This window comes from Eucalyptus grandis, chromosome 5 (genome assembly GCF_016545825.1).
Source record: "Eucalyptus grandis isolate ANBG69807.140 chromosome 5, ASM1654582v1, whole genome shotgun sequence".
Lineage (NCBI taxonomy): Eukaryota > Viridiplantae > Streptophyta > Magnoliopsida > Myrtales > Myrtaceae > Eucalyptus > Eucalyptus grandis.
The window spans coordinates 59,612,932-59,630,638 of NC_052616.1; the positions used below are offsets into that span (position 1 = coordinate 59,612,932).

At 38.0% G+C, this 17,707-nt stretch overlaps 1 protein-coding gene and 2 long non-coding RNA genes across 3 annotated transcripts; 2 read left to right on the top strand and 1 right to left on the bottom strand.

Annotated features, from left to right (window-relative positions):
- Positions 1–1,143: 1,143 nt before the first annotated feature.
- On the bottom strand, positions 1,144–6,146 carry LOC108954316. The gene is made up of 4 exons (XR_005551077.1): positions 6,033–6,146; positions 5,862–5,928; positions 2,267–2,341; positions 1,144–1,490 (listed from the first exon to the last, which is right to left on the bottom strand). It is a non-coding gene; the product is annotated as an uncharacterized LOC108954316 (long non-coding RNA).
- Positions 6,147–8,359: 2,213 nt separating this feature from the next.
- On the top strand, positions 8,360–11,674 carry LOC120293144. Its single transcript, XR_005550836.1, has 2 exons — positions 8,360–8,467; positions 11,144–11,674. It is a non-coding gene; the product is annotated as an uncharacterized LOC120293144 (long non-coding RNA).
- Positions 11,675–13,531: 1,857 nt separating this feature from the next.
- On the top strand, positions 13,532–16,800 carry LOC104445643 (laccase-14). The gene is made up of 7 exons (XM_010059546.3): positions 13,532–13,715; positions 14,165–14,319; positions 14,417–14,658; positions 14,784–14,909; positions 15,143–15,731; positions 15,933–16,282; positions 16,447–16,800. Exons 1-7 carry the CDS (start codon positions 13,632–13,634, stop codon positions 16,584–16,586), a joined length of 1,686 nt encoding a protein of 561 aa, XP_010057848.1. The 5' UTR covers positions 13,532–13,631; the 3' UTR covers positions 16,587–16,800.
- The last annotated feature ends 907 nt before the right edge of the window (positions 16,801–17,707 follow it).

The following is a 17,707-nucleotide window of genomic DNA, read 5'->3' on the forward strand; positions in this document are numbered from 1 at the left end:
CGGTATTTTAAACCTTATGGGATAGGATTGGCCATTAAAGATTATCTCTAGACCAAGGTGCACACATGCAATTTCAAGTAATATAGCCTAAATTGGAGAATGTAAAATTTTTCTAATATGAGCTACATTAATTTATATTGTAATTTATGATTTTATGAGATTGATCAAATAAGGTGAGATAGAAGGTTTCTTAATTAGTCTAATATGGGACTGGCTTGTGTGGGTTGAGTTGAACCTAGCCCATGATGAGAGAGCTTAGGTGAAAATTTTATAAATAGTGTTCAAGTTTCTCATCTAATCCTAACACATAATAATCTTCATATAAGGAGCTTTTACTAAATGCTAATGAATGCTAAGGGTGAGGAGTAGTCTCATTGAGGTAGTGATACATCGAGTAATGGAAGAGAAGCTCTTGATTGGATCGTCGATTTTGCATTAAGAACAATGAATTCCAAATCAGGTGTGTAAATTTCTTTACTTGATACATATGTTCTTGATTTTAATTATAGAGATCTTGGGATGTTGCTTTCGTGGCTTACAGTAGCGACAATAGATGAGGGCTGTGACAACAGAGATCCAGACGAAGACAAAGTGATGGACCTCAGTCTCCATGTTTTCGGTGAAATTGCCTTGTGTAGATCTATCCTAGTTTTGATAGAGCTCTTTTGTTTGATGGTTAGTGCTGTGGGCAATGGACATCTGAAGCAGTCCAAAACAAAAAATAAAAATAAAAAATTGATGAGTTATGAGAAATCATGGAAAGAGTCCAAATCTTTAAACTGTAGGTCTTCACTTCTCTTTACTAACCCTGCAGCTCGTCTCTCCCGTTTTGGGAGTTTCTCTCTCGCGGGAAGAGTTTCTCCACGCTTGATGTGGCAATGGCTCCTTTACTCCCTAATCAAAACCCTAATCGAAACACCCACCATTCCACTTCAGTCTATTTCCATTCCCTGTGATTCCCTTCCCAACGAGCCTCCTTGTGAGAACGGAAGTTCTTCGAGCATTGTTACATTCACCTGGGGCTGTCATCCATGGCGTGTTCATGCTCCTTCTCACAAAATGAGTTTTTTTTTTTTTACTTTTTTCCACTAAAACCAAATCCAAAGCTCTACAAAATCCACCATTTCAGTCTTAATACCCCTTTCCACAAATCATCCAATTCATATATCCAACACTACAAAAATCCTAACCCTTTCCCAGCTGTTGAATCACGCTTCAATCCGACTTTATGTAAGTTGTCTAAGATGAAGGGATGATCAATACAGCTTCAAAATGGTTACGATAAGACAGGCGCAATACACCCACCATTTTCATATTGGTATCAAATGCTATCCATTGTTCTAGGTTGGTCTCTTCCCTTAAAGTGTTAAGAACATGTCTTAAGGCATTGTCGAGCATGCTTGTGGTTGTTTTACTACCTTCTTCAACTGCTTACTAGAGTGTTCCGCCTCCATGGAACACAAAGGAGCAGATCCTCGGATGGAACTTTTCTGCAAGAGGTTGGGAGATATGTGGTCAGAAGATGATATAATTGATCTGGAGGATATTGACACTAGTGAGTAGGAAAAAGATTGCCAAGCTATGTTGATAGGAAAGCTATTTATGAACCCAAATGTTAATTTTCAAGCTTTTCAGAGTACTATGAAGAAGGCTTGGAAAATTGAAAGTATTGATATTACCCACTTGGAGCAGGGATTGTTTTTATTTGCTTTCAAAACAGAAGGGGACTCAAAACGTGTGTTGAATGGAGGCCCTTGTTCTTTGCTAATCATTGTCTGTTACTAAAACCATGGAAACCAAATACCCCCCCCTCGCTGTTACAATTTCTCAAAAGGGGCTTTCTAGGTCCACATACTCGGCCTTCTAGTGGAATGGCGTAATGCGGAAGCTGTTAGGAGAATTGCGCAGGATCTTGGAGAAGTGTTAGAGATCAAAGTGGAACCCAAAGGTGTTGCAAATTTTGTATTAGGGAAAGTGAAAGTTGAGTTGGATCTCTTTGCGCCTTTAAAACAAGGAAGTGTGGTTAAACGAGTGGGAAGAAAATTTTGGTTGGAATACAAATACGAAAGGCTTCCTCATTTTTGCTATGCATGTGGAAAATTGGGACATTACACTACTAATTGTGCTGAAAACCAAGTTGACCTTGAGAGAATTAATGAGCTACGATTTGGGTATTGGTTGAAGGCATAAGCTAAAGAATTTAGCCCTATATGGAAGATGTTTTATGAAGATATGAATGAGGATAGTGTAGTAGAAGAAGTTGTACCTGAAACTCAAGAGAATCCAAGCTAGATGGATATTGTCTAGCACCTCCCTTTAAACAGCAGCCGCATGGATAGACCTGAAAAAAAGAAAAGAGATGGAAAATGAAAAACCAGGAGATGTACAAGGAAAGGCAAGCTCTTCATTCCTGTTATTAACATGGCCAGAAAATGAACCCTCTTCTGCATCTCTCAAACAGAACATCCAAAAGGGATTGTATCCAAGAAAAGAAGGAAAAGTAGCCAGGCACACAAGCAAAAAACATAAAAGGTTCAGTCCTTATGGCAATGAGAAGCAAGACCAGGAGATTTTGGATGAGACTCAACTCCTAGAGACCCCAATCCAAGTTGAGAAGGGAGAGAGGGCACATGGGCTTTGGTGGCTAGCCCTAATAAGCCACCTAGGTACCAATGAACATATTAAGCTGGAATTGTCAGGGGTTGGGCAATCCCCTGACAATTTGGGAACTAAGAGCCTTAGTGGCTCAAAATAGGCTTAGTTTAGTGTTCCTAATGGAGACGAAGAACAAAGAACAGCTAGTTGTGAGGTTAAAGAAGAACTTAAAGTTTCAGAATCACTTTGTGGTGGACCCAATTGGGACTGTAGGCGGGCTAGCTTTAATGTGGAATGCTGAAATTCAGGTATCAATTGAATCATACTCAGCTGATTTTATAAATGCAACTAATAGTGATGCGGAGTACGTTTGTGCATGCCCCTTATACTTTCCAAAAAAAGGGTGTTGTTATGAGAGGAATTGAAGTATATTAAATCCCACAATTCTATGCTATGGATTTGTATTGGCGATTTTAATGAAATTCTATACCACTGGGAAAAAGTAGGAGGAAGATTAGCTAAGTATCATAGAATGGCAGCATTTAGACAAATTGTAAATGAGTGTTCTTTTATGGAATTAGAAGGCAAAGGCTGCGCGTTTACATGGGCAAACAACCGGGAGGAGATGAATTTATAAAAGAAAAACTTGACAGAGTCCTATGTACCATTGAATGGAGGGTTTCCTTCCCAGAAGCTTTAGTATTTACCCTTTCGACAATAGGTTCAGATCACTGTCCCTTATTAGTATCACTCATGGCTGAAAGGAGGAAGATAAAGAGGTGCTTTAAGTTTGAAGCTTTCTAGTTGGAAGATCAAGAATATGAGGAAAAAGTAAATATGGTGTTGAATGATCTTGGAGTGAAAAATCTTTGGAGGTATGGAGCAAAAATTATTCCAATGCACAAACTCAAATCAGAGACTTAAAAAGTAAACTTGAAGCCATCACAAATAATCAAAAGGCTGAGAATGATAGAAAGAGGGTACAAGAGGTAAAAGGAAAAATAGAACTGTTATGGAAGCAAGAAGAAATGTTATGGGGGATGAGATCGAGAGTTTCATGGCTAAAATGCGGGCATAGGAACTCTAAATATTTTCATGCTACCACTATTCAGCATAGGCAAAGGAACATAATATCTATGCTCCAAGTCTCCAGTGGAGAGTGGACCTAGGATGAAGGAAGACTAAAAGAGGAAACTTTAGCTTTTTTCTCTGAATTGTACACTTCGGTGGGACCTCGCAATATCCAACCCATCATTGACCAATGCCTATTATGGTGACGGAAGAGATGAATACAGCTCTAACAGCAAAAATTATGCTACAGGAAGTCAAAGAAGCTATCTTTCAACTCGGTGCGTTAAAAGCCCTAGGACCAGATGAATTAAATGGTCAATTTTATCATCATCACTGGAAAGATATTCAAACAGAAATTATGGAAATGGTAGACGACATCTTGGAGACTAAATGCCTAAATTCGAATCTGAACATAACACATATTGCACTTGTTCCTAAAGCCTCAAACCCAAAAAAATTAGACCAATTCTGACCGATCAACCTTTGTAACTTTTCTTATAAAATTATTTCAAAAGTGTTGGCAATCGTCTTAAGAGATGGCTTCCTGATTTGATTGAAATAGAACAGAGCGCTTTTGTTAGTGGAAGACAGATACAAGACAACATCCTCATAGTTCAAGAGGTCCTTCACCAATTCAGAATCAGGAAAAGAAAGAATAAATTCCAAGCCGTGCTCAAACTAGACATGAAGAAGGCCTATGACAGAGTTGAATGGGACTTCCTTGAAGCTTGCATGAAGAAAATGGGTTTTAGCACTACATGGGTAACTCGAGATCATGCAATGTGTCACAACTACCTCATTCAAAGGTGAAATTAAATGGAGACTCCCTACCTTATTTTCAACCAGCTCGAGGTATTAGACAAGGAGACCCTCTATCCCCTTACCTTTTTTTATACTTATGGTGAATGTCTTATCTTTAATGTTGAAAAAAGCAGTTGATGAGGGAAGACTAAAATGTATTAAGTTAAATAGCCACTGCCCCACACTATCACACTTACTGTTCGCAGATGACTCTATTTTCTTTTTAGATGGCAAGATTAGTGAGTGTCAAAATCTAGCTGAGGTGTTGAATCAATATTGTGTAGCTACTGGGCAACTAGTGAATTTGAACAAATCAGGGATCCTTTTTAGTGCGGGCTGTCCACAAAGTTTAAGAAGGAATATGGCAAGGGAGCTGCGAGTCTCAGAGATCGACAAAACAGGGAAATATTTGGGTATCCCCTCTGATTGGGGTAGTTAAAAAAAAAACATATGTTTACATGGATTTTGGCATGGGTAAATATGAAGCTGGAAGGATGGAAGGAAAACTTGTTGTCTAAAGCAGGAAAGGAAGTCCTCTTGAAAGCAGTAGTTAAGGCTATCCCACAATATGCAATGTCAATATTCAAAATCCTGGTATCTATTTGCAAAGCAATAGAACAAAAGATAGCTTCCTTTTGGTGGAAAAATAATGAAAGGAAAGCTGGAATTCACTGGAAAAGTTGGAATCTAATGAAAATGAGAAAAGATCATGGCGGTATGGGTTTCAGAGACCTCATTACATTCAACAAAGCTATGCTAGGAAAGCAAGCATGGCGTCTAGCGGAAAATTCTCCTACACTATGGATCCAACTTTTGAAAGGCTTATATTTTCCTAAAACAGATTTATGGCATGCAAAATAGGGGCAAAGAGCTTCATGGGGATGGAAAAGTCTCCTAGTTGGGAGGGAAGCTATCTCAGAATTGACCCAATGGTTAGTGGGTGATAGACAATCAGTCAGAATACGACAGGATAAATGGCTAAAGCGGGGTATACTAATCGGAACTTGCTAATAGAGAAGACCCTGAGCGTGTTAACGAGTTAATTGACAAGCAGATTGGCTCATGGAAAGAAGATATAGTACAAAACACTTTTGAAGACAGCATTGCAGATGAAATACTGGCCATTCCTATCCTAGCTACAAGTGTAAAAGACAAACTAGTGTGGAATGCAACAACATCAGGCAACTACACAGTCAAAAGTGGGTATAATCAACTAAGGAGAGCAGAGATCAATTTAGCACACAATGAAGCATCAACTTCATACCATAAGCCAAGAGAACTATGGTGCAAAATCTGGAATTTGTAGACTATCCTGAAAATAAAAGTTTTTATGTGGACCCTTTGTCAAAATGTGCTCCCTACATTAGAAAACTTAAGTAGAAGGAAAATTGCACTTGAGTCGACTTGCTAGCTCTGTAAAAAGAACCCCGAAACAAAGGAACATATGTTCTTGCTCTGCCCCTGGACAACCAAGATTTGGTCAGACCCACGCATCAATATACCAGTTCAAAGAAAGGGACAAACAATCATAGATCGGTGGATCCTCAACTACAAGCGAGCCTTACCAGAAGCACCACCCCTCGAGCAAGTTGCTGAACTACTTTGGTTCATGTGGAAAGCAAGAAACAAGGCCATTTTCAGAGGGAAATCGCTAGATCCGCAGGGAGTCATCTCGGAAGTGAAGAATTCAAAATCTGGAACTCAAAACAGGAAGTGCGTGAGGAGAGAGACCATACCTGCGCGATGAACTAAACCCCCGCACCAAAATCGCTGAAAATTAACATCGATGGAGGTTTCCGTAGGCGAATCTAGAGGATCGATTGCGGGTGTATGTAGGGACGCGGATGGTGTTCTTCTCGGAGGGTTCGCATGCCAAGTTAGAGTGCAATCTGCACTCCAAGCTGAAACCCTAACTCTACTTGAGGGGATGAAGTTTGTGCACGAATGAGAGAAGGGGAAAGGTAAAAGTGAAAGTACAATTGTTGAATCTAACTCTTCTGTTGCAATTCACACTTTGTTGGGGGAAGGACAAGTACCATGGGACATTGCAGCACAAATTGAAATGGGCCGGGCCTCTATGTCTTCTTCACCTCACATAAGAATTACCCATTGCTTTAGAGAACAAAACAAAATTGCCGATTGGGTTGTTAAAGCCCAGCTCGACCATCGCCTCCCGAACAATTGGGTTTCGAGCCCACCACAACCACTGTTTGATTTTCTTTGTTTTGAAACCAAGATGGGATCATGTTCTATGTTCTCTACTTAAATTGAAATGAAATGCAGCTTTTTCGATAAAAAAAAAAAAAAAAAAAAAAAAAACTTCAGGTCTTCAAGGTTATTAATTTATATGTTAAGTTTCAATTAGAGAATTACGGTCGTTGATGATTAAATTTCATTCCTAATCACGAGTGCCTTTAAGAATTGATTGACATTTACTTGTATGTGACTCCTGAGCATGATTTGTTCCAGCTGGCCATGTTGTGTTAGATGCAATTGCGTGGTGTGAGGAAGTGATTGCTTAAATGGAGTTCCTGCTTGAGTATCAGACAATTAGATTTCATGTACTTGGGTGCAACTTGACGTATGTGCTCAACTTTTCATTAATTTTCTTAATACATAAACATTTTTTTGGGAAATTCAAGTTCTCCTACCATGCCATTTGATATCAACTTAAATGAGAATCATTATCTTTTCTAATAAGTCTTCATATGTCGAATCTCACAGTATGCTTATTTATGATTGATTGACCTTTATCATTGCCATGCTTTACTTTGATTCCGCTTGTTTTATTTTCTTGCATTAGTCAATACATATTAGGGCTTTGAACCTTTAAATACTAACGTCAGACCCTAATATTTTCTTCACGTGATTTGATATGATTGATTTGATTAGTTGAAACTTGATGGCCTTGAAATATCATGTTATCAATGATATGGTGAATTCTAAACTTAACATGTATTTCAATACATCATGATATTATCAATCATCATTGGTCGTCACTGTCTCACGCATATTTAGAGCTTAGCGCATGTAATTCTTGTGGTCTTTTGATTAGGGCAGATGCATGTTAGTTTTAGAATGCACATAGATTTAGCCTAATACATATTATTATTTTTTTGGTAAAAAGCATAATACATATTTTTCATAAATATGTCACAAATAAAATTGTTATCTAGGTTTCATTTAGATAACAGGTACACCTAGAATTAATTAGGCTCATGTCATATAATGCATGTCATTTTGATATAAGTTTTAATAATTATATCTAGATAGTTTTAGTTATTGCATGTAAAACATTAAACGCTTCAGGAAATATATCTACATGATAATTACAAAAATATTTACATGATAGTTACTAACAAGTTACTTGGAAAAAAAAAGTCAAAAAAAAAAATCATATACCGATTTATTTACCAACAAATGGTTAACATTTACTAGGACTTACTGTAATCCACTAGTGTGGATAAAAAATTCGTATTATTTTGTCATGGAACAATATAATTATGCACATAAAATAGATGGTTTCCTTTCTCCTTTTGGTGATGTCTAGTTGCCATGGAAAAATATTTTCATGTATAGAATATATATCAAAAAAAAAAATTGCTAAATAGAAACGACCAACGGACGATAATTCTTAAAGTCAACCTATAAGACAAACCCTAAATTTGGGGTTTGCTCTCCATTCTCACCTAAAACCCTAGAAATTGCTTACTATGATATATGACATGAGCTAATAATTCTCGATGCCTTATTGTGACGGTGATGGATGGTACCCTGTACTATGCAGTACTTCTTATGCTCCTCAGTGTTTGTACATGTACTGCTTAGTTCTCTAGTTGGTGAATAAATGCAATGAAGTCATACATCTTCTTCGCTCCCTTCTTCCCTTGCTTTTACCACGACACATCATGCTTCTCAATATCCTCCTACTCTCAATTATACAAGTTCTCGAATTGACACATATCGATCAACTGGTTGCACTGTGCTAGGGAACCAGAAGGTAAGCATTTTGTCTTGTTTTCCACCAGTTCAGTTTCTTGTGCTACTCCATTTCACTTATTCATGTCGAGTAGTGTAGCCGATGTATCCCTAACTGGAGTGCGCGTGCACCGCAAAATCCATAAGCCATTATTGCATGTGTTGGATTGTGTACTATGGCTTCTCACTCCTTGTATCACGTAAGTCTTACATAGAGTCCCCACAAGAATAGTCAAATCAAGCGTCCTTCCCCTTTTAAACAACCTTTATGAACTCTACCCATGTGCAATAGATATAGAGGACTATTTTACTGTTTCGAGCTTATTTACCTGACGCAGGCTTCTTGGATATCTAGTCCAGCAAGTAAGTCTATGTAAGACCTATGGCTCTGGGCTTCCTTCCGGGGTAGTTCTTTCAATGATAATTTTAAAATAACCAATTTAATCCTAAATCTTTATCCAAAATTTAAGTGTAGTCTTTTTTTTATTATCAATTTTCACCGGAAATTACTAATATAACAATCCAGTCATTACCGGCCATCCTACGTGGCATATCACCTCGTCGGCGATTTCCGACGGAAATTGGCCAGAATGATTATATTGAAATTTCACATGAATATTTGAAATTGAATTGACGAAATTAATTTTTTTAGAACTAACTGATATCCTTAAAACATGTTATGCTTTCGAAGTGGTAGTATTTATTCGATTTATAATTTCAGATAAAATTACGTTTGGCGGGACAATGCTAAAAACACCATAGGCTCCAATATGCCAATCTCCATTATTCTTTGTCATGAACCTTTCTTTGGCACACGAAACCCTCTCCTTGCTCGTCTAATTTTGGTACTGCGAACGTCCATGGACACAAGGACAATGATTCTACTGCTCTCAGCATGTGCCTTCATTCCTCTTTCACGCAAGTCTGTTCTTCAAGTGCCGCCCCTTCTGTCTGAAAAGAAATCAATTATTCAACTCGTGACACGTCTGAATCAATAATTGAGTTGCATATGTACCACGTGCCCATATAATAAAGAATAGGATGCTAACCTTTTTACCATTGTTTATATGATGGATAAATTCGACGAAGAAAAAGGGGGTCCTTGACCAGCTGAGATCGAGGAGATTCTTTTTGGGTAGAAAAAGGAGACATTTTTTAAATTTTACGACTTTTGTTACATCTGTCTGGGTGGAATCAACAGGGAACGGTTACAGCGAGCATGCATGCATCTAGAGTGCTAGAGCTAGAATCCTCTTAATCTATATCCAAGCCAGCTAATCGATGCACGTTTGATACGTGTGTAAGTAGGTAAAACACGAGCTAATTCTAGAAATAGGATCATTATTCGATCCGATGAAGAACAACAATGTTTTAAACACTTATCTTGTTATTATGCACCCCATCATTTGTGATAGTGCTAGAAAAATCATTGCATGCACGTTTCTATAGATCACATAGACTAATATCATCTCAATCAATTAATTGTGGAGCCAGCTTAATCAATGCTAGAGATGAAATTGATCTACATGATCTATATGTAAGTCATGTAATGTTTTGCTTGAGTCAAGAGGGGGAATGTTTGATCTCTACATGCCCATTGCTAAGTAGCAAAACCCTAGTCGTGACCAGTGAGCTGGCTCGCTACCTAGTTCCTCCATTTCCTGAACCGGAGGCCTGTGCTTCTACAGTAGATCTGGCTTTCTAGGATCCGGTTTTTTCACTGCTGTGGACGGAATCATTAGTTTTGCTTTCACCAGCATGATCTCTTTCACGTTGTCTAGTTCTGCATTATGTACCCAAAAACGTGCCCACATAGCAAACATAATTATTACATGAAACACAACATGATCAATTCTACCTAGTCTTCCCACGGAACAATATAATAAACTAAAGAACAAGGTCACTTCCGTGCAGGCCACAAGTTAATTTAGTCCACGATAGTAGTGATCCTCCGGTTAGCCTTGTTACGCTCATATTCTAATTGCCTCCCATGACCTTGTTCAGTGATTTATTAGGTGATAATGCAAGATAATTCCACAAGAACAAGCTTGATGATACGACAACGGAAGCTCCTTTTCAATCTTCCCAATTAACTTTATTTTTGTCTACGCATTGTTATTATCAGTGATAGTACAGTCATCTGTGTCTTTCGTATACTCAGAAAGCAACCCACTCCATTGGTTCCGCTAAAAGTAAAAATTTCATGCCAAAAACAAAACACTCGGGAGGAATTATTTATTTATTTATTTTTATATTCGCGAGGAATAGTATCCTTGCAATTTAATTAGAATCTCACATTTTGTGAGGCCCATGGCTGTTCATTAAGTTACGACACTACTAATTATTTGAATAATCTTGCATCCAAATTCTCAAGTTGTAATAAAATCGTTTTATATAATTGCCTTGGTAAACTCTAGTTTATATCATAAAGATGTCTTATTATTATATGCTTTGCTACTAAGCTCCGGTATTTTTTTATTCTTTTGCCATGACCATAAGTTCCATTAGTCTTGCGGCACTTTTGAAATTTTTCGTAGCGCGTTGATTAATTAAAAGGTGCACCACTGTTTCTCCATTCTGCTCTGGTACATTGTCTGTATCCGAGGAAAATATGAAGTTCCAACATGGCGCTCGTGTTGTAAGAAACGTGTTTTTGGGTTTCTTGTACGAGCATGAAACCACGCCTTGTGTATTGCAGGGAATTATGTAAATTAAAAAGCGATTGCTTAAGGAGTGAGTTACATGACCATGGAATGGTGTCGAAATACACGAGGAAACTTCCATAGGAGCAGGATCTTGTCCGGTTATGGAGGCAACATCATGGGGACATCATCAATTTAAGAAGAGTGTCTCCACGCCTCAAACGTATACATTGGTTACTGTTCTTCGTCGATTCACTGGTCGAAGCAGAACTCTGATGAGGGAGATATTCTTAGATGCAAACATAAGATGTTCCCACCCTCCCAAATTGATAATTACGTGCCAAGGTTCATCGGCTCAGAAGAAAATGAGAAAATACACGATATTTAGTATGTAATGATTCATTTGGATGGATTGTTGATGTTGGGGCAATCAGAAGTGTTTGTATGTTTCTATCGGCAAGGTGTAGAGGCTATGACAACCGGTGTCCTCTCAAGAAATAAAATGTTAATTGTTTACATGTCGACATCAATTTAACTTTTAAAAAATCATGAAAACATTATATGTGAATTTTAGTGTCAAATTTGTATATTGTGAGGGTATTAGATATTTTGGGATAAGACAAAGTCTAAGATGTTCATCACAAAATTTAGATTATGCAAAAAGAAAAATGTAAAACCTAGAGAATTTTTTATTGATTGGGCATTGAGAGATTTTCAGCTAGAAACTGGAGGACACGTATCTAAATCCTGCTAATTGTTTGCAAATTACACTTGATTAGGGCCCTTGCATGGGCCAAAGGATTGTAAATAATTAGTTCATGAGATCTAGAGGGTGTTCAATGAATCTCTAGTCAAAGATCATAAAAGAATTGGAAAAAATAGAAATAAAAATATTTAGACACGCCTTTTAAGATTTATGGATGTGGCATATGGAGGTTCATGGTTGAAACATTAATCATGTGGATCACACAATTTTCGTTTCCTTTCATATTTATTGGTCAATCGGCCATCCAAAGTAGCTCATGCTATCATGAGCAATTGTCAGAATAAGTCGGTATCTGTCTCTTCATGGCTTGAGTTTCTCGATTTACTTTCTTGAGTCTTTAGAATTGATATACACCAATGTTTATACCAAAAATTCACATTCTAGAAATAGTTTGTACCGTAGCATTTTATCATAAGTACAAAAGCATATGTTAGGCATTTATTGATGACCCGTTGGGAATTTATACCGCGCAATCACCAAGTATCAAAGCGAAGGGCACTCATAAAAATTGGATTACTATCGCGATGGTGGTTCAGGGTTTTTTCAGATACTAATGCTGCGCCGGCAATGTTTATGACATCAACTTAAATTACTCGAAAAAGGGTCTTTCACGTCTATAAAGCAATGATAAATGACAAAACCCTCAATTTCCTAGGCCATGTTTTTGTTGAAATATGCCGTGAGTGAATCATCCCTTGTCATAGAAGATCGACAGCCTGCAAAGAAAGTTAACCACCGGCATCTCGTCCAATCATGTAAAAGAAAGATGCTAGCTCATCTAGTCAAACAATGATTCGCACCGCGTGCTTTAATCAAATCATGCAATCAGCTTCCCGAACATGTTTTCCCGGGCTACGGTATTGTCTCTGATCTGGATCCACTTTGTGTGCTTATATGTCAAGAGGAACGTTGGAAAAGAGATTTCCTACGCGCTTCTGTTCCACGAAGGAATTGAGGCAGCTTGGTCTAGGTAAAACCCTGCAAGATCGATCTCATAGAAATTTGGTAAGAGTAGCCATGACTATAAGCCGTCATTACACATGGAAAAATGAACCAAATATGCTTTTACATTCCAATTTTAATTTTTTTGGCAATTTGCATTATCTTCTTCTTTTCGAGAAAATAATTTACTCTGTGAAATTCCCAAAAAAAAAAAAAAATGCTTTACTTCAATAATTTACGCATTATTGGGGGTAAAAAAATGTATTTACAAGCTTTATAAGATGGCCATATTTAAATGGGCATTAGTACAAGTTCGATTTTGTATCAAGAATCAACAATGGATCTTGAAGCAGTTGACGAGCGCGTAAGATAATGTTTGCCTTTCTCTCTCTTTCTGGCCGGCACGACTAAACAAGTCGAGAGAAGTTCATCAGCTTGTTCCTCTGCGGTGCTCTTCAACCGATCTTCTTCTTCGTGGAAACACAGGAAAAACGAGCACGAGCCTTTGAATTTTTTTTTTTTTTTTTTTGAACAGAGAGCCTTTGATTAACAAATGCTCATATTTTCTTTAATTATCATTTGCTGTAATGCCGTAGGACACGTCTCTCTGTGGGGCCTACGGCGACTTCGTTTGCATGTGGGGGCAGACGGTGGTCTGAGATCACCAAACATCGAGAGAAGTTTCCTATAAATAGCTCCCTTCAACGGAAGGGGAAGGTCACAAGAAAAAGAAACAGAGCATAACCCAAGTCTGCCATTCAGTTCTGGATCGAGCGATTAGTACAGGTTCGATTTTTTGTATCAGGGAGAGGGGGAGAGAGAGAGAGAGAGCGACGATGGGAACATTTCTAGGGTTTATGGTCACTCTGACCCTGCTCTTCTGCATGGCTCAAGGCGAAGTCCTCTTCTATGATTTCGTGGTGAGTAGCAACATCCCCTTGCTGAACATTTAGTGACTAAGAGCATGGATTGCTACCAGTTTTAGCATCTTTCGGAGGCATTATAGTTGACCACGATCCTATCAGTGTATTCTACACAAGAATCTCCTTATTTCAACAATGATCTTTACATGTAAATCTCTCAGCTAGCTAAACCCTGGAGTATGCTCAAGGCTGAGCACTACGTCATTCAAATGCCAAACTAGATGCAATTTTTCTGACGATTTCGACATCTTGAGAGTTTAATAGTAATCCGACAATATCTATGGTTGTCTGATTTATATATTTTACTCTTTTGGGATGTGGTTTCCAATCCCGTCTGGAGTCTTTATCCATAAGAAAGTTTGGCTACAAGCCTTGTGTCAATTTAATAAGACTAGTTATTTTATGGGTATAATGGTCTAAGATTCATAGGGTGATTTTTGTTGCAGTTAAACGAGACACCTATTGAGATGTTGTGTGAGACAAATCGGAGTGTAATAACTGTGAACGGTCTATTTCCTGGGCCAGAGATCCGTGCTCACAAGGGCGATACTATTCACGTTAATGTCACCAACTTAGGACCTTATGGAATCACTATCCACTGGTAATAATACAGCCCCCCTCTCTCTCTCTCTCTCTCTCTCTCTCTCTCTCTCTCTCTCTCTTCTCTCTCTTCCCCCTAATTTTATACACATGTGCAGGCACGGAGTGAGACAAATACGATATCCTTGGTCTGACGGCCCGGAATACATCACACAATGCCCCATCCCTACGAACTCAAGCTTCCTTCAAAAAATCAAGCTCACCGAGGAAGAGGGCACATTATGGTGGCATGCTCACAGCGACTGGTCACGTGCCACTATACATGGTCCTATAATCATTTTGCCTGTCAACGACACCAACTACCCTTACGAGTTTGACAAGCAACACACAATCGTGCTCTGTATGCTATTTTCAACTACCTTAAATTTCATAAATAAGTTTTTCACTTACTCAAACAAGCATACACGCACACACAAATAACAATTTGCATTGTTTTTCTTAACAAAATTATTGTTTGGCATGCAGCTGAATGGTATGCGAGAGATACGAAGGACATAATCGATGAGGCTCTTGAATCCGGAGGCGATCCAGACTTGTCCGTGGCCTATACCATCAATGGTCAACCCGGAGACAGTTATACATGCTCTAATGGTACTAATTCTAGTGTATATATGTGAGTGTGATATATGCTATAAATATAAAAGAAAAACTCTTATTCAAAGGTAATGAAATAAGACTTTACTACTCTATAGTTAATGAAATGAGATCTTTGCGAAATTGTTATGCCTTTAAAATTTATTAATGATGATTGATATATAGCAAGAGTAATCTTAGGATCTTCATCAATACTATTTAATATGGTGTGCTTTTTTCCCCTTTTGTAGATTCAGCGTACAATATAACAGTTGTGCAAGGAAAAACGTATCTCCTTCGGATCATACATGCCGGGTTGAACGAAGAGATGTTCTTTGGCATAGCTGAGCACAATCTCACTGTGGTCGGAATGGATGGAGCTTATTTAAAGCCGCTTAATACTGAGTACCTCATGATAACTCCCGGTCAAACAATGGATGTTTTGGTCACTGCGAACCAAACCATCGATCGCTACTATATGGTTTTCAGTCCTTTTGTGGACACCGATGCCTCATCCAACGAAAACGTCACTAGGGGGATATTCCAATACAGCGGTAGTAACAGCTCAGAGACTCCTGTGTTACCCGAGCTTCCAGGTTTTACAAATAAGAGCGATGCTGGAAACTTTACTATTCAATTGAGGAGTTTGAATAGTGAAGAACATCCGTCCACAGTTCCAACCAACATCACAAGAAACATTACAATCACGGTGTCCGTGAATCAGCAGCCATGTCCTGCTAATAAAACATGTACCGGTCCAGACGGCTCTATGCATTCGGCAAGCTTGAACAACATAAGTTTTTCAGCTCCCTCAATTAGCATTCTCCAAGCATACTACAAGTACGTAAATCGTTAGACCCACAAATTTTGATCCTATTTGTTCGGATTGGATATCTTTTTCGAACTGATAGTGCTAGTTCAGGTTGAAACATTCTTCAAATGGAACCAATTAAACTGGTTAAAACCTTCATTGTCTTAAAGTGAAGGCATAATTCGACATCTAAATGTGTCTATAACATTATGTTTGTGTGGTGTGTGCAGCAATCTTCTAGGAGTCTACAACAAAACTTTTCCAGATGAACCACCTTTCGTGTTCGACTACACCGGGAATGTTTCAGCCTTAGGGGAAGCTGCCAATGTGAGTACCGAAGTGTTGATGATTAACTATAATGAGGAGGTCGAAATAAGATTCCAGGGGACCAATTTCGGAGCAGCGGAGAATCACCCCATGCATTTGCACGGCTATAGCTTTTACGTCGTTGGAATGGGTGATGGAAATTTTAGTGACTCCTATGTATCGGATTATAATACAGTGGATCCGCCCTATATTAACACCGTCGGACTCCCCAAAAATGGGTGGACAGCAATCAGATTCAAAGCCGATAATCCAGGTACTATGATTTCATCGGTAGACACGCATAGAAACATATCGTTTCTGTTTTCAAATGAATAGCATCTATTATCATGTATCTACCATTTTGGCATTAGTTTTTCATGAATTGATCTTGTATATGAATGCATAATTAACTAATTATTCTTTTACGGGTGGCTGTAGGAGTATGGTTCATGCACTGTCACTTAGAACGCCATGCGAGCTGGGGAATGGACACAGTCCTCATCGTTGGAGACGGGAAGCTAAAGCATCAGAAGGTGTATCCGCCACCCAAAGACATGCCTCCTTGTACCGTGTCTTAATCTGGATGTTGTTTGCTTCGAGTTCATTGCTAGTGCAAGAGGCTATTGACATCCCAATGGCAATGAATCATCTGTGTTTTATATCGAAGTATGCACTTTTGCAATATTCTAATAAGTTTCGATTGTAACATATGCTCGAAATCTAAGAAGCATTTGTTCAATTCAAAATAATGTATTTTTGTCCAATAAAGTGATTCAAAATGTATTTTGTGCATTGCCGATGATGACTCTAAATTTTATCAATAGGGGTGAAATTCTCAACGATGTTGACTGAAAGGATCATTTACTATCCAATCTTAATAAGTTCGTTGAACATAAATTGGCATAATTATATCAATTTAACGTGTAAAAGAACCTAAGTAATAACCATCGTCAAAGCGAAAAATGCATGCCAACTTGCGGTGTTGACGTGGAAAGAGTGAATACAAGCCGAGCCGATTAATGGTTGAATCAATTATCCATTGCCTCGTTTTACCGACCAAGGATGATAATTAATTTTAGCTAGCGTGGATTATTTATTTTGTGAATTAATTACTGCATTTTTTCAAGACATCTATCTATTTGTTATTATTACCATGGCGCTTACTTACTCGTGCAATTTAACATAAGGCATTTTCTTTTATACCTATAAAATATGGAAAAAGATATTAAAAGTGTCATAATTTTTATATGATGCTCATTTTAGTGCTAAAACTTTTCACCAAATTATTTTAGTCACTTTTTGTAAAGAAAAATAGTCACTTTGTTAAGAATGTGAATCTTTGAATAGAAAAAGTAGGGTAGGAGAACATTAGAAGTTCCTATATCACTTAAATGTCAAGCGAAGAAAAAATTATTAAATGAGTGCAAACATTGAAAAATTCCCAAAAAAAATAATACGTGGCTTTTATAATTAATATTTTTATATGATTTGACATATCATTTAAAAAAATCCAACCCATGTTGCATTTTCATGTGACGTGTTTGGCATTGAAGTGATCGTGTTTTAATAATGATTGATATATATTGATGTATCACGTATACTCGATTTACTATGAAATGAAATCATCTGTCACTTGTTTTTGAGTTTCCTGGACATCTTTCCCATACTACTTCAACCGATTTGAACTGGTTGATTCCGG